This window comes from Mustela nigripes, chromosome 6, assembly GCF_022355385.1.
Source record: "Mustela nigripes isolate SB6536 chromosome 6, MUSNIG.SB6536, whole genome shotgun sequence".
NCBI classification, from domain to species: Eukaryota; Metazoa; Chordata; class Mammalia; order Carnivora; family Mustelidae; genus Mustela; species Mustela nigripes.
In genome coordinates, this window is record NC_081562.1 from 100,991,222 (window position 1) to 101,013,078 (window position 21,857).

The following is a 21,857-nucleotide window of genomic DNA, read 5'->3' on the forward strand; positions in this document are numbered from 1 at the left end:
TAACATTTAATATTCTGCCTCCCTGATCAAATGCCCTCATTTATTCAACAAATATTAGTTGCCAACAAATATTTATTGAGCACCTACTACACACCGGAGACAGTAGGTTCTAAGTGTTGGGGGTAGAGCAGTGAAGAAAAACTAAGTCCCCCGCCAACAGGGAGGTCACATTTACTGCTATCTTCCCGACATACAACCTATGATACAAGAAAGAGGCATGGGCTAGGTTCTGGTGCAGACTCTATTAACAACTGTGTGATTTGAGATCAAAATCCCTTCCTGTCTTGCTTTCTTCATTAGTCAAGTAGGGAGACCAACTTTTCCAACCTAATTCTCAAATAAATGAGGTTAGAAGACATTTGAAAAACAAATAGCTTTCAAAATATACAGGAAACAAAAACCAAAAACTGGTCCAGGATATTGTCATCATCATTTATTATGTATCAAATTGTCTTCAACATAAGTTACAACCTGATTAAGTATGATAGACATTTTTTTATCTGTTTAAAGACAAAAAAAATTCTCTTTATGTACAATATCTTTTGTCTAGAGTCTAGCAAATATAGTACCTTTCATTGCAGGATTTCTGCTTAACATAATAAGCAAAACAAACAACAACAACAAAATATAAACCAAAGCAAACCAAATCCCCAAATATCTCAACTATGAATACCAATATTGAATAAAGCATTAAAAAGACAAACATGGAATAACTTTTTTGTTTAGAAATGCAGAATGAATACTAAGGTTAGTGGCCAAAAAAAAAAAAAAAAAAAAAAAAAAAAAGTAAAAAAACCAGAAAAAGACAACACCAAAAAACCCCCCAAAACAAAAATAAAAACAAAACAAAAAAACTCCCAAAGCTAAAAAACAGAACCCCAAGAAAATAACCGACAATCTTCAGGACTGGACTTTCCTGCTCAGGGGTGCAAGCTGACTCTAGACCATCTCTCGGCTCCTGCGGATGGCACAGCACAGGATCATACTGAAGATCATGCCAAATATCTAGAAGACAGAAGGGAACATGAGGAACAGGGAGGCTTTGCCGAGGGAAGGGTGAGGGAGAGGAAAGACATGAGTCATCTGGGCCAAGACAAACAAGGATAGTGACCACAGGGCCAGGCACACTGAGGGGTGCCGAAGGAGAGACGGGGGCTGGGTAACAGGAAGAGTCACTGACTGCTGGGGTTCTGCGGGTCTGTGGTGACTTGCTCATGTAAATGGCACAAGCCACTTCCCTGAGGAAACTTCCAGAGCATGACAAATAAGCTCAGAGCTCAATTTAATGCTCAAAGGGCAGATATTCCAATGATCCACACAGGCTTGTACTGCTTTCCACCTATGTGTGTGTCTCTGATTTATATTCCATTTTAAGAAGTACTGTTATGGTTTTTACTGAAAGTGGCCTTAAGCCTTTCTTAGGTGTAAATAACCACTAAGAAAGGAAGCAATTCTCACTTCTGGGATAGTCTTACTGGGGCAGAGGAGGGCTAAGTCCCCTACATGGTTCTTACTACTCCCTTTTGGGGCAAGAGGGGGTGACTGCAGGGAATCCTGGTTGCCCTTTAATGGTTCCTGGGAGTGCTGATTAGCAGGAGAGTAGATTATCTGAAGCCTGGAATCTTCCTTCTGGCTGTCCACCTTTGGATGCCTTTCAGACTATGGGGTGTGTGTGTGTGTGTGTGTGTGTGTGTGTGTGTGAAACAATTCCTATCCATGTAACTTCTATTGAACTACTTTCTTGGGGAAAAGCAAAGCAGGTGCATAACAAAAACATGTCCTGAAGATTATTCCAGGCTAACAAGTCTGGGTGACCTCCACCCTCGCTACTCAAGAGTGTGGTCTATGGTCCAGCAGCACTGGCATCACCTTACACTTACTCCTGAACGTTGATGGTAAGCCAACATGTACTGGAGAGAGACGTACGGAACTCAAATCCCAGATGCTTCACACATGAGCTCAGAGGCTTTGATCAACTCAACCTCTCTGTCTCTCCACTCCCTAGTCTGTACAAGGGGCATACCAACAGCTCACACTCATAGGTATGGTGAGGATTAAATTAGTTGATAAAGTAATTGATGAGTTAACACACTCCCTGGCCAGAGTGTGTGCTTCATGGATGTTAACCACTAAGACAATCATTCCCTCCCGGTGTCCTCAATACTCACCATCACGACCGCAATCCCGATGCCCACCGCGCCGATGATGTGGAATTTGTTGTGGAAGACTTCTTTTATGGCCTCAGGGCAGGGCTGAGGGGGGGAAACCAGGACTCAGGTCACACACAATCCCTGCTTCAGTGTACCTCCTCCCTCCCATAGCACCTGTCTCACACCAGGAATGCTGGGAGGTCCCAGAAAGGACGGGGGACAGGAGTGCCCAGGTGTCCTGGCTGGTGGATGGAAGTGAGACCCAAGGGATATGGAGGTGGGTCCCTAAAGTCTGGGTAAGAAATAAGGGAAGGAAGAAGGGTAAGCCCCTGCTTTGGGGTCTAGCTCCCATTAGGCCATTGGGTTACTTCTGATTATTCTGAAGTTTGGACATTAGGTCCAGCTTCCAATCATGAACTGTTGGCACATTTAAATACTTCATTATTTCCCTGGTTTGGTCCTTGTTCTGCTGCCCTTGAGGAAGCAGAGGCCTGGGGGGAGGGGAGAAAAGAGATGGACCCACTGAGGGGCCCTTGCACAGGAGGAGAACTCCTCCCAGGAGGAGAGGGCAGGATTTCAAGTCAACCCTGGTGGGATTGGTCCAGAGCAGCCGGCGGGGGCACATGAGTTTACCTTCTCTGTGATGGTTGACAGAACATCCTTCTCGGGGCAGATGTCAGAGATAAACTGTTCCACTCCACCAACCAGACCACAGCAGTTCAGCTGCAGAGGGAAGGGCAGGGACAGGTGAGAAAGACGAACAATGCAGACTACCAGAATACAGACGCCGGGTCTGGTGTGCTCAGGTCCCTGTGCACATGCGCGTGCCCAAGGAACTTTTGCGGGGATGACGTACCGCGTAGTGGATGGCTTTCAGGGTATCCCGCTGGGGCTCGTCCTTGGACTTCAGCTTGTTGTAAGTGTCCTTGTAAAAGTCCTGGACTTCCTTAATCACCTGGGATGGGCAGAAAAGAGAGGGGCAGACAGGGCATTTTCTTGGACAAATGTCACCTGTTCGATCTTGTTCCTGCTCAGACAACAGATTCTTGTGCTCAGAGAATGTCCCTGCAGACTGAAGCTACCAGACTGGTCCTGCCTCTCCCAGAGCCTCCAGGGCCCTTCTCGTCTCCTCCCACATCCCTAGGAACTCACGCTGGCCATTTTCCCTTCTTCTCTTGTAACTTTGGCTGGTCCCTTCCACCCAACTTAGCTCCTTCCCTTCTACTTGTGAACAAAATGGACTCTCCCCAGTCTAATGAACGGTAACAACAACATCCTACTCCTGACCAGGCTAGCTCCTCAGGCTTCCCTTTGTTTCTTCATCACTTAGAGGCTGTGTGACTTCTGGCAAATTACCAAACCTCTCTGTACCTCCTTTTCTGCGTATGTAGGATGGAGATTATAGGAGTTTGTGCCTCAGGGGTTATGGTGAGGATTTACAGGAGATACTGCATGTTAAGCCCTTAGCACGGTGTCTGGTATAGAGTAAATTTGGCATAAGTATTAGCAACTATAATATGAAGGACAATTATTCTCCTTCTGCACCGGGGTACACCCTAGTTTAACCAACACCTGTCTCTCGCCCTGACCAACATCCAGAATCTCTCCTTCAGCAGCTTCCACTAGCATCCCTTCCTATTTCCATGGTTACAGCATTTATATCTGGACCGTTAAATCTCTATTTTTTTCTCTCTTTAAACGGGGTCCGGGCATCCAGTCTCCCTGCACTTGCTGCTGCTGTACAAGCCAAGACAGCCCTTCCTAAAACACTGTTCTGATGTGGCCTATCCTGGCCCACAACTCTTTAGTGGCTCCCTGTGGGAGCCCATGTTCAGCTGTCTTTTTTTAAAGGAAAGTCCTCGAAGGGCACCTGGATGGCTCAGTCCGTTAAGAGCTGCCTTCAGCTCAGGTCATGGTCCCAGGGTCCTGGGATTGAGCCCCATGTTGGGGGTCCCAGCTCAGTGGGGAGTCTGCTTCTCCCTCTCCCTCTGTCACCCCCGCCCTGCTCAGGCTTGCTTCCTCTCTCTCTCTCAAATAAATACATAAATAAACATCTTAAAAAAAAATAAAACAAAGTACTCAGTCTCCCACCAACTTTCCTCCTGAAATCCTCTCCCTCATCCAAGGCTTGTGTTGATGCCCACTTCTCCATGAAGCCAGAAGAGATTTCCCTTTGGCATGCTACCATCTCCAACTCCTTGGAACTTCTGGATATAAATGACTTCTATGACACTTATCATGCATATCCTTCACCCAGGTGGCAGTTGCTTCAAGGGGGGCCCACGGCTTGCACATCTCTGGACTCACGTGGGGTCTGGACAGCACTCAGCTCATGGAGGCACATATTCAGAGACTAGGTGAAGGGGCGGGGGTGGTGGTGGGTCCAGCCCACACAAAGTCTTATTTTCCTAAGCCATCTTTCCAGAGGAGATGGGGGCAGGGCTGCTGATTTGTGAGACACACATACACATACACAGACCCAGTGAGTATTTCCTGAACATCTATCATGTGCCAGCACCATCCACGGAACTGGACGGAGCCACATCCCCTTCCCTGGAGGAGATCACATTCTGATGGGCACGCGGAAGCATGGTGAAATAAGAGGCATGTGCGATGGCTGAAAGCTGACCGAAGTGACCAACTGGGACACCCGTCCGTCCTCACCATTCCCACTCCCAAATTCCCAAACCTGTATTACTCCCAAGAGATCTTACGGGAGAAACCTACCTCATCTTTGTGGGAATATCCCCAGATGGCCGCAGCTATCTCAATGGCAAATATCACCAAGAGGAAGCCGAAGAACTAGAAGACAAAGAAGGGATAGGATGAGGAGAAATCCCAGACAGGCAATGAGAGCAACCAAAGGGTATTCTGGAGACCAAGGAAGAATGGCAAGTCTCTGGGGGTCGGGCATCTGGGGGCACAAATGAACACCCTGGAAGGGACAGGGGAGAAGTTTATCAAACTGTGAGCCTTAGCTAAGGTGAGGAGTGAAAGCAGTGGTAGGAAGAGATTCCTCAGGAGGAAAGAACGGGGCACAGCTGACCCCAGAACTGGTACTTCTAAGGTGTTAATGAAGAGTCAGTGATAAAATCCCATCACTCACTCACAAAAACCACAGGGATTTGAGGAAATAAAGAGAGAATATACTGTGGAATTTGAAGAAATCTGTAACAAATCTTAAAATAAGAGAAAGCAAAGGTACCTGCGGATTCAGGGAAAAAAAGCAAACGTGGTCCTCGATAAAGGGGAAAACAAAGTCCTGGCATTTAGTCGCCTAAGGGAAGTGATAAGAGAGAGAGGCTCCAGAAAGGAAGAGGAGCAAGGCATTGCTGCGGGGGAGGAGGACAAGATGGCTGCCTTGTAGGAGGCTGGGGCGGGGCCTGCGGTGGAGTTGCTGAGGAGAGCTCAAGCCCTTAGGAAACCCTCTTCACTCCATCCCACCCCATGTGTTCTATGAGATCTTGGGGGCAGGGGTCTGGGGGTCAGAGTGGCTGCAGGGAGTGGATGGGGTACTCACCAATCCCAGCATGCACTGGGACTCTTGCACGGCTCCACAGCAGCCCAGGAAGCCCACCAACATCATGAGGGCACCAGCTCCAATCAGAATATAAACTCCTGAGGGGAGAGAACAGAGGGCAAGGCAGGGAGTCAATAGTGTGGAGGCCCAGATATGTCCTACAATTCCTTGTGCCCCCATCCTTATCACTCCTTCCTCAGGGGAGAAGTGTCCCATCCTTCAAAACAGCCTCCTCCATCCCTGCTCTTAAGTCTCCTTCCCACCAGTCTGTCTTCTAGGACCCCACCCCATCAAGCCCTCACTCCATCTTACCCTCGCCTTTCTGGAAGGTGCTCACGTCCCCCTAACCAGGACAAAGAGATCCACAGAAATCCTCAGATTTGACTCAGGACACAAACGGATCCAGTCTGTCAGCTGTTTCCAGCAAGATGAATCCACGCACACCAATTAAAACAGACCCTCCAGACTGGGACTGACTTCCTGGGACTCCGAGGAGCCTTGGCCTGGCTTCCCCCAGACAGAAGAGTGCAGGCTTTGGTAGGAAGGGATTGCAGTGATCAAACAGCCCTGCTTAGGGTGGGCCAGCTCTGCCTCATTCCCAGAAGGGGTGCCTCCCTGCCCTGCTTCGGGGGGGCAGTGAGGCACGCATGGTCAGTAAGGCCAAGGGCACGTGTTGGCCAAGGAATGAGTATTTGCTCTAGGGAGCAAAACATAGGCCTGGGGTCAGAAGACCTCCCACTTTGATCCTGACTCTGCTACTAGGGGCTGTGCGATCTTGGGTAAGACACGTTCCCTCTCTGGGTCTTGGTATCTTTATCAGTAAAATGAGAGTCCGGTGATTAGAAAATTTCAAAACATCCCTTAAAGCACACTGAAGAGGTCTTAGGGTTGCAAATCATTTGTTCCAGGTGAAGGGTGAACAGGATCCTCCTTTAAAGGGAGGATGAGGACACGGTTTCTAAAGTCCTCAATCTGAGTGAGAAGGTCAGTGACTTTTTGCCTGGACCCAACATGGTGTAAAACCCTGGGAGGGGAACACAGTGGAGCCTTGCCCTTGTCCTTCCTTCCGGCACCCCCCAGGGAATGCCCAGAGGGGCCAGTCTTTGTAGTCCTATTCTGGAGAAGTCACAGCTGCCCCACTCCCCAGTGCAGAGGCCCCATGGGGAAGCTGGCAGAGAGGTCCCGTGCCTCCCTGTCTTGCAGGTGAGTTCTGTTCAATCCGGAGAGGGGCTCCTGTCACGTGGGGAGAGCACGTCTGGGTTTGAGAGCCAGCTCTGTGACCCTGGGAAAGCGACTGCCTCTCTCTGTGCAACGACCTTCTATCTGTGAGATGGGAGTGCGAACGATGCCCACCTCAGGGTTCGCAGTGCAGACGAAGGGACAGGATCCAAAGGTGTGCAACAAATGCTGGCTGCCGTGATTCTGCGTAATACGAGGGTCAGAGGGCTGTCACTCAGAACCACAGTGGTGCATCTTCATACATTTGCTGATCTCTCCTACTCACTGGGACTAGAGAGACTTCCCCCAAGTGCTGGCTGAAGCTGAGAGAGCGTGTCTGTGATGTTTCCGCACAATGCACAACGGGACAGTGCAGTGAGAACCTCGGCAGGTGTTACAGTGACTTCACTGTCCCCCATCTGTACTCCTAGTCCAGAGCTGAGGCTTTGCAGGCAACAAACCGTGCAGCCTGCAGCTGAGCTTCCCGGGCAGACCCGAGCGGAGCGCACACAACGGAGCGTTTGTGTCTCTCCCCTTTCCCCCCCACATCTGTCGTGATGTCAAGTCACGTGGGTTTACTGGCAAACCCCTTCGTCGTATGAATATGGGTATTGTTTCCGTGCATGCCCGGCCCAGACTGGGCATGGGGACAAATGCAGCTTGTCCTCGAGTCAAGTCCTAGCCTCCTGGGCTGTCCGACAGTGTGGGGATGGCGGGCCGGACTCAGACAGGCCACGCGGCCCCACGCACTGCACGGGCACTGCGGGAGGGGTGGCCCTGCCATGGGGACACAGGCGAGCCACGGCAGTCAAATGGCCCCGGTTTCTCCCCGTCTCATCGGGGGAAGACAACGAAGGATGAGGTCACTCCTTTAAGCTCCACAGCAAGGGCTGAATACACAGGAGGTATTAAGAGATCAAAAGGATTTGCAAGCACATGGAACAGAGTCGGAGTGGGAGTGGGTGGACATGTCTTCTGTTAAGTCCAGACCCCACTTCGTAAACCAGGACAGCCCTGGCAGAAGTCAGGGGAGTTGGGTTGGCAGCATGGAGAGCTACTAAAGGAAAAAGCACTTCCCTCTGCAGAGGGAGAGAGAGAAAGAGCGCATGCGATGGATTCTCCTCCTAATGGGCTTGCTTTCTGGTTAATGGTAAATATTCATTTTGGGGCTCAGCAGATGAAGACTGCAGGACAAAGGTCATTGGTGCAGTATCTTGTTTGGAGAGCTGCAGATGTGGGGGTGTCTTGGCTTCACCCTCTCCGGCTGGGGAGGAAGATAAGCAATTCCCGGGGTGGGGGGCTGTTGACAGGCACTTCAGCAGTGGCCATGAAGCTGCAGTCGGGGCTCCTGGGCAACAGGCCCCCTCCCCCACCTCGGAAGCCATGGAACCACTGGAGGGTTTGGCTGCTTCTTCGCAGGTTCCTGCTGGGCTTCCCTCTGGACAGGCTGCTCCTAGCCTACATCCTGAGCTTGTTAGCAAAGGCAATGACAAATGACAAAGCGTTCCCCTTTACAAAACAAATGAATGTTAGCTTTCTGTCTGACTCATGGAAAAAGTTATTCGTCACGGAGCCTTCTCCAGGATTACTGTATTAATTTGCTTAAGGGCTGTTGATTCTGTTTTCAGGCTGACATTATAGGCCTGGTCAGAGGAGAAGAAAAACCTTTGGTAGAGCAGAAGCATATGCCGGGATGTCCTTTATACACAAAACTGAGCGTTCTTTTCACCTGCGTTTCAGGGCTCTGGGCTTCAGCTCCAGGGGGACACGTCAGCCTCCTGCCCCGGCCCCAGCTTGCCACTGACAACAACAGTTTCTTGTCTCCAAATACTCAATCAGGGGTTCAAAGGAACCCTACATGGCTCCCCAGTGGCTCTCTCTTGGTCCCGCTCTGTCCTGTAGGTGGCCGTTTGCACTAATATAAGCATCATGGTGATGCCCCACTTGCCAAGCACGGTATATTTCTGTTTCGGAGAGGCTGTGGGTGTGTGAGCTCTGCCAGTCTCAGGCTGGGGAGAACTGGGCACAGAGCAACAAAGCGCCCGAGGCCGCAAGCTCGTTGAGGGCAAAAGCCACGTACCCTGGAAACTCTTAGGTGCCTTGTCCTAAGAAGAGGAATGGTCCCAGGGAAGGGTAGACCAGGACATCCATAGCCTCTGCCTGGGGCCCCCGGATGCCCTCAGTCAGTGGCTATGGTTCTGGAAGGACGCCAAGGAGTTAAGAAGGGCTGCTGGCCTGGGACCAAGAAAATAAAGTTCCCCAATGTGTTTGCGGCCTGGGATTATGGATACTGCTGACGGGCTGAATCTCCCAGGGCCTGAACTGGGAAGAAGGCCCATATAAGGCTGTCAGCTGCACCGGATTTACTATTGACTGTTGTGAATGTTGGAAAGTTTCTTTTTTCACTTGCTTCTCAGACTGGTTATGCATTCTTTCTCTATTTTAAAAGCCGTTGCCCACCCTGGAGAAAACCCACCCCGGGGTCCTTCAGGTTTTCCGAAGGGCCGGTTGTGTGGTCAGGCTGGCTGGTGGGCTGCGCGGCAGATGGGGAGGCCCCCTGTGCAAGGTACGGTCACCCCACTATGCCCAGAATATCGGCAGGGGTGGAGCGGGCACTCTGCCAGAAGAGGGGACATGGGTCAGTACAAAGGCTGGTGTCATAGCTCGAGGGGAAAGGGTGACGCCTTCTTGGCCCTCTGCCCATGAGTGACGGTGACTCGGTTTCCCAGCACACTCGGTGAAGTGCAAGGCCCAGCCAGACCCAAGTGGCCATTTGTCTGAGGATGCTTGAGTGTCCCTTGCATTGCCCTCCTTTGTTGGGCTTCTGCAAGCAGAACACACTCTCCAAAGCTGAGCTCTTTCCCAGGGAAGCAAAGTGTCAGTATTCCTGTATTGGAGCCGACGGAGCAGTGGTCGCTGGCCCTAACTAGGGATCACCATGTTTCTTTGGGACTGTGCCTCTGGTCACTTTGCGTAGGATCATGGCCATCCTGCACCCTGTGACTCCCAGAGGAAGGCCATGGCTCCTCCAACCATGTGCTCTTCACTCTCCTGCCATCCTGCGTGACTTCCCCACCTGTCACCTGCTGGCCAGGGCCACCAGTGCTGGGCGCTTCCCTTCCCCCAACTACAATTTGGGTGAGGTCAAAGGCCAAACTAGCCTCCTCCCTGCCCACCTCCCCAACAGGGAACATCCAGTTGGTAGAGATACTTTCTCTTTCTACATGGGGAGTCCTCCCCACAATCTACCACGGGTAGGCCAAGAAACAGCTTTCGTAGGCCTGGGTTCAAATCCTGGCCCTGCCTCTTAACAGGTACGAGCTCAGCATGTTCTCTAATCCCTGGGTCTTGGTTCCTTCATTGATAAGGTGGGAATCATTTCATGTATCCTAAAGAGTTCTGAGGATTAAATCACGTAAGAACACGCGTGAGACAGCGAGCAACCCACGGAGGAGGAGCTGTCTTCCTCCTGGTTCCTCCACTCGCCAGTGAGAGCCTCGCCTCCCAGATCCAGAAACATGGGGAATTAGCCACAGTCCTAGGAAGCAAAAGACAGAAGCCTGCCAGGCACTCTGCAGAGGACAATGGCAGCGGGAGCAGGAGGCCAGGCTCTCCTCAGGACACGGGCCCAACGCTGCCACCCACTTCTCCATTCCTGGACAGATCTGCTCTCCTGTCTCCCCCAGAGGGCTCGCAGCTCCCTGGCATGACAAGGAGGAGGGCAGGAGCGCGTCAGGTCCCCCTCAGCACAGCGCCCCTATGCTGCTTCCTCTCCACAGGGCAGCATTCCAGGCCGCCCTCCCCCGCCACCCTGCAAAAATGCTGTTGCTAAAACAAGTCTGGGCACTTTGGAGACCTACTCCCTAAAAACTCTGTGTGTGTGTGTGTGTGCGCGCGCTGCATGCATGAGCATAGTTTTTTCAGAAAACATACTTGTACTATTCTTTCCCTCAGTTTCTTTCCGGAAAGTGGGAGACACACCCTGAAAAATCCCCAAAACAACAGCAACAGGCAATACAAGCAGGGGAACTTCCACAGTGCCAAGTGCACACAGCCAAGTGGCCCATGGGGGCCTGGCTCAGGTTGCGTCTGGGAGGCGGGAAGGGGGTCCCTGTGCCCACTGGCCATTGTGTCCTTCCAAAAGGCCTGGGGGCTCACTCTCTTCAGGTTGTGTTCTCCATCTTTTTTTTAAATAACTTCTTTGGTGGGTGGGAAGGAAATGACCAAACTTACACTTTGAGCCTGATGACACGGCAGCATCGTCCTAAAAATAGGGGGCTGCTCTTATTTCTCGTAAATGAGTGTTTCCTATCCCAAAACAGAAAGAGCAGTGGGATTTTGTATTCTGTGAGTTGACTAGAAACTGGGGAATTGCATTTGACAAGCCTTGGCAGTGGGTGGAAGGGACAGAATAATGGTAGAAAAGATAAAAAGATGTCCAGGAGCCCTGTGTAAGCTGCTAAGTCTATGTGTGTTTAAAGTGCAAACCTTTGCCCTAAAGCAAAAGCACTTCAGAAAACAAACAAATAAAACCAAATACCCGCCAAATACCCTCGAATACCAGCGGCATTAACCAACCCGCCGAGGTCTGCCAGGTTGGCATCTCTGCTAGACTCTCATTCATTTTGACTGTCTGATCCAGGAAGTAGGTGGTCTGGAGTCTCAGAGCCCCTGTCTGCACAGTGGGGAAGGCTCACCTCTCCTACTCCTGGTAGTCTGAATGCCCAGGACAAAGTTTTTGAATTAAGGAACTGAGTAAGATCAAGAAGACAGGGCATTAAGAGAGGGTCAGGGACAAACACAGAGGTTCTTAAACCCTCAAGAGTGGCAGCAACTTGGGCACAGCCAGCTTCCTATTGGGGGGGATGGTCAGGATGCCAAATTTAGTCAGCAGGATAAAAGAAACCACTACAGTCAAATGCAAATTTGTGGGCTGGACTGCACAAAGCATGGCTTGAAAAGGACAGGACAGGCCAATGGGGGTGCCAGAGGAAAAGTCTTTGCCAGGGCCAATCCCTGGATCAACACAGAATCTCCACAGTTAAGGGGAGGTACTCAGCACCTCCTCCCCACTCACCTGTGTAAAAGCTGGAAGGCTGATTGTCTTGCTCGAAGATGCTCTTTGTCTGGGAGTCGAATCGGAGCCATAGTCCAACGGCAAGGACTGCGATTCCGGCAAGCTGCAAGATATCCCAGATGTGGGCATTAGTCCTGCCAGGGGAACATAGCGCCATGACACCGGAAGGGAGGCTTGCAAAGGGCTCTGGGACCACCCTTGGTCTCTGCCTCTCACTGTGCACCTGCTAGTAACAGCAGCCAGTGTGGGGATCAATCCATTTGCTAAAAATATCAGCTGGTGGGGAGCCACTACCTACCAGCAGCCCAGCGGCAGAACAATGCTGGAACACTACCCAGCCCTGAACACGGGTCACGGTTAGCCACATGCAATTCTATGAGCACATCTCATGGTGTCCAACAAGAGAAGCAAGGGACACAAAAACACATGCAGTGTGATTCTTTATAGTTACAAATCACTTTACTGTTTAGGGGTCCATGTAAATGACAAAGGAAAAGGAAAAGACAGCAATTATCATAAAGTCAAGTGTGGGGTGCCCTGTAGGGGGAGGGAGAGAATAGCACTCACAAGGGCAGGGTCTAGGGCACTGGGAACAGTCTAGCTTTGGACCGGAGGCTGACCGGACCCATTCTAGGTTTTAGGCACACGCCCAAACGAGTGATCCTTATAAACATCAGGTAAGATACGTGTGAGTAATCCCCCAATCGTCCCCAAAATCCCATTTTGTAGGTGGACAAGTTGAGATACTGGACCCTGAAGGGCAGAGCTTCCCACTAGGAAGTACAACTAAGGTGCCACATCCCCGCCTGGCACTGCTGAACTAGAGGCCTGTGTAGGCGGCCCCCAGCCAAGCTGTCCTCGACCCCCAGGGCGGAGCTGAGCTCCCTCGTCTCTCACCCAGCCCAGGTTTTGTGTGAAAGTGACTCCCAAGCTGCATTGCAGGGCCCACGGGATGAGTGAGTGGCTCCCAGGCCACCCTCCTTGACACAGGTGCTCTGTGTCAGAGCCCCTGCTCCTGAGGGAGCTTGGTTCTCTGCCCTGGGAGTGGGCCAGCCATGGTGAGGCCAGGCCTCTCTCTCTGTCACTGTTTGCTCCTCTCCTTTTCCCGGGGAATTGGCACTGGGTGCAGATGTGCGGGGTGGAGGCGGCGACAGCGGATGTGATGACCCAGGGCCTCGGCCTGCAGTAGGGTCAAACCCTTGCCCACACCTCCAGCACTGTGTATCCACAGCTCTGGAATTCCTGGCTCAGGGTTCTACTGCCTCAGTTTTCCCATCTGTAGAACAGGAACGGTGACATGTGGCCCCTCCTTACCATTTATGTATGGGTAGAAATAAAAGAGATGACATTAGAAGGGAGGTACCACCAAGTGGGCCTTGTGAGAGTAACTCAGTCAGCTCTCAGGTCCCCAGGGTTGTACCCCTCCCTGCGGAGGACAGTCATTCAGCATCTCCTCTTAGCTCTCATCTGATGGAAGGCAACACTAAACATCAGTAAGAAGTAAGGACACCAGGTGACCCATAGCTACACAGTGCAGAATAGAAAAACTCACGGTGCCAAGTTTTCCTTCTTATTCACAAAAGACCTGCAGGTGAGTGAGGGCCTCCTGGCCTAATCCAAAGACAGCAGACACAGCTCTGGGGCGGGGGGTGAGGGCGGCAGGACGAGGGTAGTGTAGAAGTAGGCATCTCTCCCCCATTTCTAGCCTGGGTACCCTGGTTCAGACTGGGTTCTCCTGGCTCAGGAGTGCCACCATTGGGGCAGGGACACGGTGGGGCCAGCTCCGACATCCCCATCCCCATGCGCTGAGTCCAGGACAAGCACACACTAAGTGGGGTCCTGACTGTGGTGATCAGGCCCTGGCCTAGCTCCCCTGGGGTCCTGGAAGAGTTAAAGGAAAGACGACAATACTTTCTCATCTCCCCACAACATATGGAGGCCCAATGAGTGCCCTGGACTATGGGAGACTGAGGCCGCGGGCCTCCCTGTGGACATGATCGTGTTAAACTGAGAACACTATAGGCTGGAGGGAGGTCTCAATTTCAGTCCAAGCTTGGCCACAAACCTTGTCCTCAGTCCTCCCTCTTGCTGGTGCTATTGCTGAGAACACCTGGGACTGAGGAGAGGCCTGCCTGTTCTGCTCTATGCTTTCTCGATTATGTGCAATTATTTCTCTTCGGGAATGATTCCATGGATAACAGCAGGGGTACCCAAACCACACCTGCAATGGTTAGACCTCTTCCATTGTATCATTTCAAGGACCCTGAGCCAAATCTGTGTTAAGTCCAATCATTTCTCTGGTTTACATACACCAGTGGCAAGAAGGACACCAGGCTGGAGAACTGGAGCCAGGAGAAGAAAAGACTTCAGGTCTCACCCTGGCCAAGGACAGGGCCAGAGAGAATTGGGGATCCCACACATGTGCCCTTGGTTGTCAAAGCCACAGCGTTTCGCTAAAATGAGGAAGAAAAAGCGGCTGGCTCTGGAGAAATGGAAAAAGCAGTAATTGATCTCAGTTTTTTAGGCCTATAAACTCACGGAAAGAGAGAAAGAGGAGGAGGCTTCAAGATACCCAGGTAGAAGGGAGGGTCAGAGGTGGGTCTGAGACGTGGTTCACAGAAATCAGAGGAGTGAGTCTTAAGGCCTTTTTGTATTGGATTACTGAGTTAATTGGCCTGAGGGGGAAGATATGTAAGCCATTAGCTGCCCTATTTTCTGGAATGCTACTGGGAGAAATTGCTTTAGTCTGCCAGGTCAGGATGGATGGCTTGGGGTCACAGGGCCACATATACTGGTCACCACCTAATAATGGCTCCTGGTTGTGCATGTGGCACTATCTAAGGGGCTCTGGAGTACTTTCTAGAAGAATTCAGTTTTTGGCGTGGTGCTGGGGGGCGCCCCAGCCCCCCGACCTGGCTCTCACCCCCAGCTATTTAGAACACTAGGAAAAAACAAACGGCAAGAACCAGAGAGAGCTTTCACTTTGAAAAAAAGGCACAGAGTCGATTATGAAGGGACTCCATAAACTAAGAAAACAGGGGTCTGGGAGGCCAAAAATTTGCAGGTTTCCTCCTGGGTGAACAAGCTGACCTATGACAGGAACGCTGGCCACACCGATGCCCCGGCTGCCATCTTGCTTTTCCAACAATGCAGGATCCGAGCAGGTCTGATGGAGACGCTCAGTGAACCAGTTCCTCTCATAGGGCCCCTCCCGAAAAGGACAGCAAACTGTCCAAGATCACCAACTGTGTGTGGGGATGGAAGTGGAGAATTCCAAGCCTTGACTCCCAGCCTGAGGCACAGCCGAGTCTACCTGGTTACCTTGTTCCCAAAGGAAGCCAAGGGGAAACATTTTGGTTTTGCCAAGAAAAGCTTCTTTCCCTTTAGGCCCCCAAATGGGCCCATCTATCTGACAGTGCAGAGAGAAAAAGAAGAGCTTTCCCCCACTGTTGTGTTGGAAATGCTTGCGTTCTTCATGCATGTTTTTTCTTAGAAGATAGCCAGGAGAAAAACCCACGTTGAGGACATTCTACAAAATACTTGGCCCACGCTTCTCCGAAGTGTAAGGTCATCTCTGAGAAACCAGGGAAGACCAGACGTGTCACAGATCAGAGATGAAGAAGACATGGTAACTGTCACGTGGTATCATGGCTGGGATTCCAGAAGAGAAAAGGGTCTTAACCGTGAAATAAGTCAGGTTCGATGGAGCCTGGTTTAGGTTTAGGCAACAGTAATGTACCACGTTAGTTTTCTTCTTAGTTGTGACACATGCAATATGCTCCCAGAGGTGTTAATCACAGGGAAACCGATGGGGAATGGGGGGCTCGCTATACTCTCTCTGCAACCTTTCTATCGATCTGAAACTGTAGATCTAAACTAAGATCCATAGATCTAAAACCGAGCTGGGTTTCTTCTTTCAAAGATTCTGTCTCTCGATCCTAAAATTCCAAATAGAAACAAACCCACTCTGCCCCCAGGTTCACTGCTCCCTTCTGGTTGCTTGGTGCTCTGACACCGAAACTGGTGGCTTATTCACCTCCAGGTCCCCACAAAGTAGTCACTGTAGAACACACCCAGCCTGCCTCCCGCCCTCCATGTGGGGCAGCAGCCATTTTCCTGAAAAGCTCATGCGGCTGAGGTCAATTGCTCAGTTTTAAGTTTTTTTTTTTTTTTTTTAAAAGATTGTATTTATTTGTCAGAGAGAGAGAGCATGAGCAGGGGGAGTAGCAGGCAGAGGGAAAGGCAGGCTCCCCACTGAGCAAGGAGCCTGATGTGTGGCTCCATTCCAGGACCCTGAGATTATGACCTGAGCCAAAAGCAGACACTTAACCAACTGAGCCACCCAGGCGTCCCTCGTTTTTAAGTTTTAATTAAGGCATTAGCTGTGGTTCAGCTTTTCTGATCTCTCAGCAGCATGACACCATTGAGCCCTGAGCCCACCTTCTCCCAGCCACCCCTTATATGGAATCACTCAGGTTCCCAAGTAAGTCTCCTGCCTTCTCTCCTCTGCTCATGCCAGTCCTTCCTCCTGGAAGACCATCCTGGCCACAGTGGCCTGCTGCTTCCCCACCAAAGATGTCCTCAGCCTCCTCCCAAGGAAATGCAAGCCCACGAGCTTCGCGTGTATTCTCTCCTGTGCCCTTACACTACACACACACACACCCTTCCTCTCGCAGGTGTGCTGGGCTTGGGTCTCACTGGAGGCACAAGCTCCTTTACGGCAGGGCTGTTTCTCAGGCTTTCTAGTCCCTTGGCCCAGTCACACCTCGCACACAACAGTGAATAAATTATCAATCAACAAATAATTATCCCGTACATGAGACAATTACTTCAAAGGGACAGAATCTCTGAAACTCCCACCTGAACCTTCTCCTCTCTCTCTCTTCCCTTCAACCAGCCTCCTTTCCCATCTGGCTTTTCATCCAGATCCAACTTCTGCTATCTCACTACCAAAGTCAAAAATTGCCAAGAACAGTAACTTGTCCAAAGAAAATACTGATAAAGACCCACAAGGGCAGGTGACGAACATCACAGTGAAATTTAGGGACAAATCCGAATGGAGTCTTTTGAAAATGAGACTTCATGCAGAGCCCCTGAGTCACTGTCCTCACCCCACCAGGAAGTCCAGTTTGACACTCGGATCTTTGAAGAGTGCACAGGTAACCCTGTCACCTGGGGCTCATGCCGGTTCCAGGGGACCTGAGAACCCAGCAGTGTACCAGCTCGGGCCCACAGTGGAGTTTCCTGGTCATCCCCTCTGCCAACGCTGAACACACACCTTGCTCAAGGCACCCACGTGAAGAGGAGTACTTCAGGGAGTCACCCCACAAACCTGGTGGGAGGGCCAGGCCCAGAAATCTTATGCTAAAACACACCTGGAGTTAGAGGAAATGTCTCCAATTTCTGAAGGTGGATTGAAAACAAATCAAAGTGTGATGCCACTTAGGGGCACCTGGATGCTTTGGACCCCATGCCAAGTTTGCAAAACTCGTTCTAGTTCCAACCTGAGGAGGTATTTACAGATAGGCAGCCCCTCGGATGGAAACACTTGAAGAAAGCCTGCAGAAGGATGTGACAAGAAGGAAAAGAGCAGCATGTGTATGTGTGTGTGTGTGTACATACGTGTGGCACCGCAGTCCACCCCCTCAGGTGGAAAGAGCCCTATCTGCCTTGGACAAATCCCAGTCCCAAGAAAAATCTTCTCATGGCAAACAAACTGGGTGGTCTTGGCTAGGCCCTTCTCTCCTCCAGGTCCCCTCTTTTCTCCTGCAATGCGACCTGAGGGTCATACCTTCTTCTTTTTAATAGGACAAAATATTCATTATGCTATCTCTATCCAGCTGCCTTAGAAAGCCCAGAGGGGGAGAGTGGCTCATTCTCCACATGTGGTTTCTCTGAAGCTGGCCTCAGACTTTAGGTAGTCACGTCAGCACTCTGGTGGGGTTGGAGGCAGGTCGCAGGGAGGGGCTGGGATAGGGGAAAGAGGGGTGCTTGCTATCCTGCTTCCCACTGTCCTTCTGGAAAAGCTATGGCTATTTTGTTCCCTTGGTGAACCTGTGGTCAAGGAGATGATGCAACACTGTTGCGTGAGGGGCAGGTGGCCTCCCAGAAAGAATGACAAAGCAAGGAGTAGGAGGCCCCCGCTCCGCCGGCAGGGCCACCCAGGGCCTGATCTACGTGCGCTGGGCGTCAGAATCCCCTGTGAGAATTCTGTAGGTGCTTGTGGAGTCCCGCACCCGCCAGGGGAGTCTCTGGCACACCTCTGCTGAGAAGCCGTGGACTTGTGACCAGCCGTGGACTCTGGGTCTCACGCTCCTCTCTCCCAAGGTGCTGACACTAGCATTTTCCTTGACTTCTCCACACCTCAGAGTTCTCATTAGTGAAAAAAGATGGCAAGATCCCTGTCTTGGCTTTAACCTAGCTTGAAGTGGGGGATTCAGAAAGGTGAGGCACAGACAAGATCTTGTCTGGAAGCCACAATGTGGCATAGCCAGCTGGATTCTGTAGAGAAAATAATGCCAGTAATAAGAATAATAAACCTTGAGAAAGACACAAGACAATTCACGGCACCCAGTGGCTGTTGGTTGTGTCCCTACGGTCTTAGGAGGCGGTCGAGCAGGAGGGAGCAGGGCAATTTAAGTCACAGGGGTTCTGGATTCTGTGGGTCTGCGCGAGCGCCCTGTGGTGGAAGGATCATGGATAAATTTACCTTCCTCACACCCATACATGCCTCCCAGGAGCTCTGCAAGGATGAGACAGGAATGGTAATCCGAATGACCTCTGTGGGAAGGAGGTATTCATGGCGCAGAGAGGGAAGGGATTTTACCTCTTTACTTCCCTTCTTCAGAAAGATATGTAGCAGCCCTGGTTGTTACTATTATTATTTTTTTAAAAGGTACCAAGCCTGGGAGACCTGTAGGCATTGTTGCCCATGGCACCCAGGAAATCAATAACAGACTGAATACCAAGGATGGGAGTTTCCCCTATCGGCCTTTTCTGGGCCCCAAAATACCAGCCACACTTTAAGAAGGCTTCAGAAGTGGCGATAAGAGCCTCTATGTTCGCACAGGCTTCAACATTTACAAACAAGTCAGGCCACCCAGACCTGTGGGCTTGGGCCTCACCCATCTCCATGGCAACCCTGGCTCACCGCTGACTGCCAAGCTTCGGATGGGCTGATTCACCCGTCAGGAGGCCAGGCCGGGCACTGGCGACAAGCACAAACAGGAGCCCAGACCTTACCACCTCTTCAGATCCTCTGCTGGAACCCTCCTCTGCCACCTCCAGAAGAAGGCTGAAGCTGTTGCCTCTGGAAGGGCACAGGCACCCGGCGGGAACGGAGGCTGGAGTGCTCCCAAGAACCGGTCCCACGACATAGGGAAATACCACCAAAAACCCAATTCTGCTCTACTGAGCAGGAAAAAACTGCCATGCCCTGCCTCGCTAAGGATCACAAGTAACTTACATGTGTTAGTTACTTCCGAGCAGAATTTGAAGGTATCAACATGGGCTTGTTATTAAGTTTAGTTTTGTTAGAGAGGAGCTGAATAAACGTCGGAGGTGAAGGTCCTGGAGAGTAAGTCTCTCTGTGAATCTGGTCATCCCTGGGGTCATCTCGGCCCTCTGGATCACTTCTGCCCTGGGGCTTTTACCAAGACAATGAGGGCAGAAGATGGGCCACCGAGAAATGTGTGGACCCCAGACCAGCAGCAGCCAGCAGCATCTGGGGAATGTGCTAGAAATGAAAATTCACTGTCCGCGTCCTATACGTACTGAATTAGAGGCAGGTGGGGTGGAGCCCAGCAATCGCCCCAGATGATTCTGATGTGCCCTCACATCTGAGAACCAATGCTCTAGGCCTTTATGTAAAGATCAAACAATTGGGACCACATGGAGAAGCTTTCTCTGGGTGTTCTGAGCCCAGAGACTAGCTTCCTAGACATCAGTGCTGAAGGGCAGGAAGCCATGGAGGGGGTGGGGGTGGGGGATGAGCTCTCACTGGGCTCCACCCAACATGGGGCAGAATTTTGGCATTCCCGTTTACACTGCAATCCAGAGTGTGGGCTCAGCAGTCCCACCACAGGACAGGGCCTCAGGGCCAGCCTGAACTGCCGCACGGTGACGGTGAACAGGGAGGATACAGGACAGGTAAGCAGGAAGGAAGTGAGAGGTATGAAACAGATAATGGCTGGACAACTCCATCTTGAACCCACTAAGCCTGAGCAGTCCTAGTAAACAGGTCAAGTTAGAACCTGCATTTGGCTTCCAAATGCGGTATTCATCCCATAGCCTCAGCCCTGTGAACTCTCTTCCCCAAGAAGCCAAAATGCTTCCCACAGCCTCTAGCAGGGCACTCCTGGTAAGAAAACTTCCTCCTGATTTCTGCAACCAGTGTTCTCCCCAGGTGGGGCTGCCATTATGGCTGAGTGGATTCTTTTCCTCAGCCAACCCTAATTTGGGGTGGGGGGGGGGAGAAATTTTTTTTTTAAAGCAGGGGCTGATGGGTAATGATGTTGTAGGTTAGTGTTGAGTTGACTTCTGGCAGCCTTTTCTGTCATGAGCAACTCCTTCAGAGGCTAAACAAAGGAAAATCATATAGAAAATGGAGCAATTAGTTATTCTGAGTACCCATGCGTGTCCCACGCTACAGGCAGTGATGGGCATACACCATCTCATTTAATCCTCGTCACCTTTACTTTAGAGGTGAAACAGGTTCCAAGAGGTTAAGTAACAACTCGCTCCAAGAAACACAGCCAGCCAGAGGCCGCGTTCACACTGAACCTGAACCAGGCAGATGACTCAAAGCTCCTGTCCTCCTCCACTGTGCTCCCTCCCTGCCCAGCTGGAAATGGGAAGACTGGGGACCCCTATGGACTTTTCTTGGGGGACAAGAAGGTCCTCTGGACATGATGAATTTGGCTGAATGCTCTGCCCTGACTGAACCTTACCTCACCTGCTGCGGCGAGGTCATTTAGATTCAGGGCACCAGGCCCCACCTAAGGGAAGGCCAAGAGGGACGGAGCCCCGACCGCTAACTTCTTGGGGTTTGTTCTCGCTCTCCTTCCCCTCCCCGTCTGTTGAGGCTAAGAGAGATGGTGGTGGCAAGCCCACGATCACCGGGTGAAGAAAAGGCACCCTCTGGGGCCAGCTCCACATTCCCTCTCCTCCCTGTGGTGTCCACATAGAAGCTGTGGTGACTTTGGCCCTGCCCTGCTCCGACACCTGGCTTCAAGGTATAAAAAAAGTTCTAGATAAGAGGAATTGCCCTCCTTTTGGGAAACATGAGAAGTGAACAGGAGAGGTGCTGAGGCCACCCTTCCTGGTCTGGAGGCAGAGCACATTTTTTCCTATGGCTGTTGTTAAACTCTCAGACCCCACAAGGGGGAGGGGGGCTGGGGCAAACGGTCCTGATGCTGGGGCCATGGCCAGTTAAGGCCAAAACTGGGGCCTCGCCTCACTCACCTTTCCCACGCTGGGGATATCTCTGAAATGAGCATTTTGTGGACAGGTGGAAGGAGGGGTTCTTGAATTCACCTTCTGAAAAGGATGGAGTCTTGTGGTTAAGTTTTGGCCTGGAACAATCCTGTGTGAGGCGGCTTTACAGAACCAAAGCAAGAAGACACAGAGGAGTGTGTTTTGGACAACTCCAATCTCTGGAACGTTCTGAGTGGTCGTGGTAACAGTAACTACAGCCAGAGGGGCCCGAAGCAACCCCTGAGCTCTTGCTCTGAGCCAGGCACTGCCACACGCTTCACATTAAATACACCATCATGTCCAACAGCCGTAAGACCCTGGCAGTATGACCTTCAGGACTCAAATAATAAAAGTGAGGCATAAGGAGAGTCACTGATTTGCTGCCTCCCCTAGGAATCTGCATTTCTGACAAGTCAAC

At 51.2% G+C, this 21,857-nt stretch overlaps 1 protein-coding gene across 1 annotated transcript in view; it reads right to left on the minus strand.

Moving 5' to 3' along the window:
• Window positions 1–418: 418 nt before the first annotated feature.
• The window catches only part of CD9 (CD9 molecule), a 32,234-nt gene continuing 10,795 nt past the window's right edge, over window positions 419–21,857 (minus strand). Inside the window, exons 2-8 of the mRNA XM_059403764.1 lie at window positions 11,966–12,068; window positions 5,671–5,768; window positions 4,878–4,952; window positions 3,007–3,105; window positions 2,784–2,873; window positions 2,169–2,252; window positions 419–1,005 (exon numbers count right to left, since the gene is read on the minus strand). Of these exons, the coding sequence (XP_059259747.1) occupies window positions 940–1,005; window positions 2,169–2,252; window positions 2,784–2,873; window positions 3,007–3,105; window positions 4,878–4,952; window positions 5,671–5,768; window positions 11,966–12,068 (615 nt within the window). The 3' untranslated portion in view covers window positions 419–939. The remainder of the gene's footprint in view (window positions 1,006–2,168; window positions 2,253–2,783; window positions 2,874–3,006; window positions 3,106–4,877; window positions 4,953–5,670; window positions 5,769–11,965; window positions 12,069–21,857) is intronic.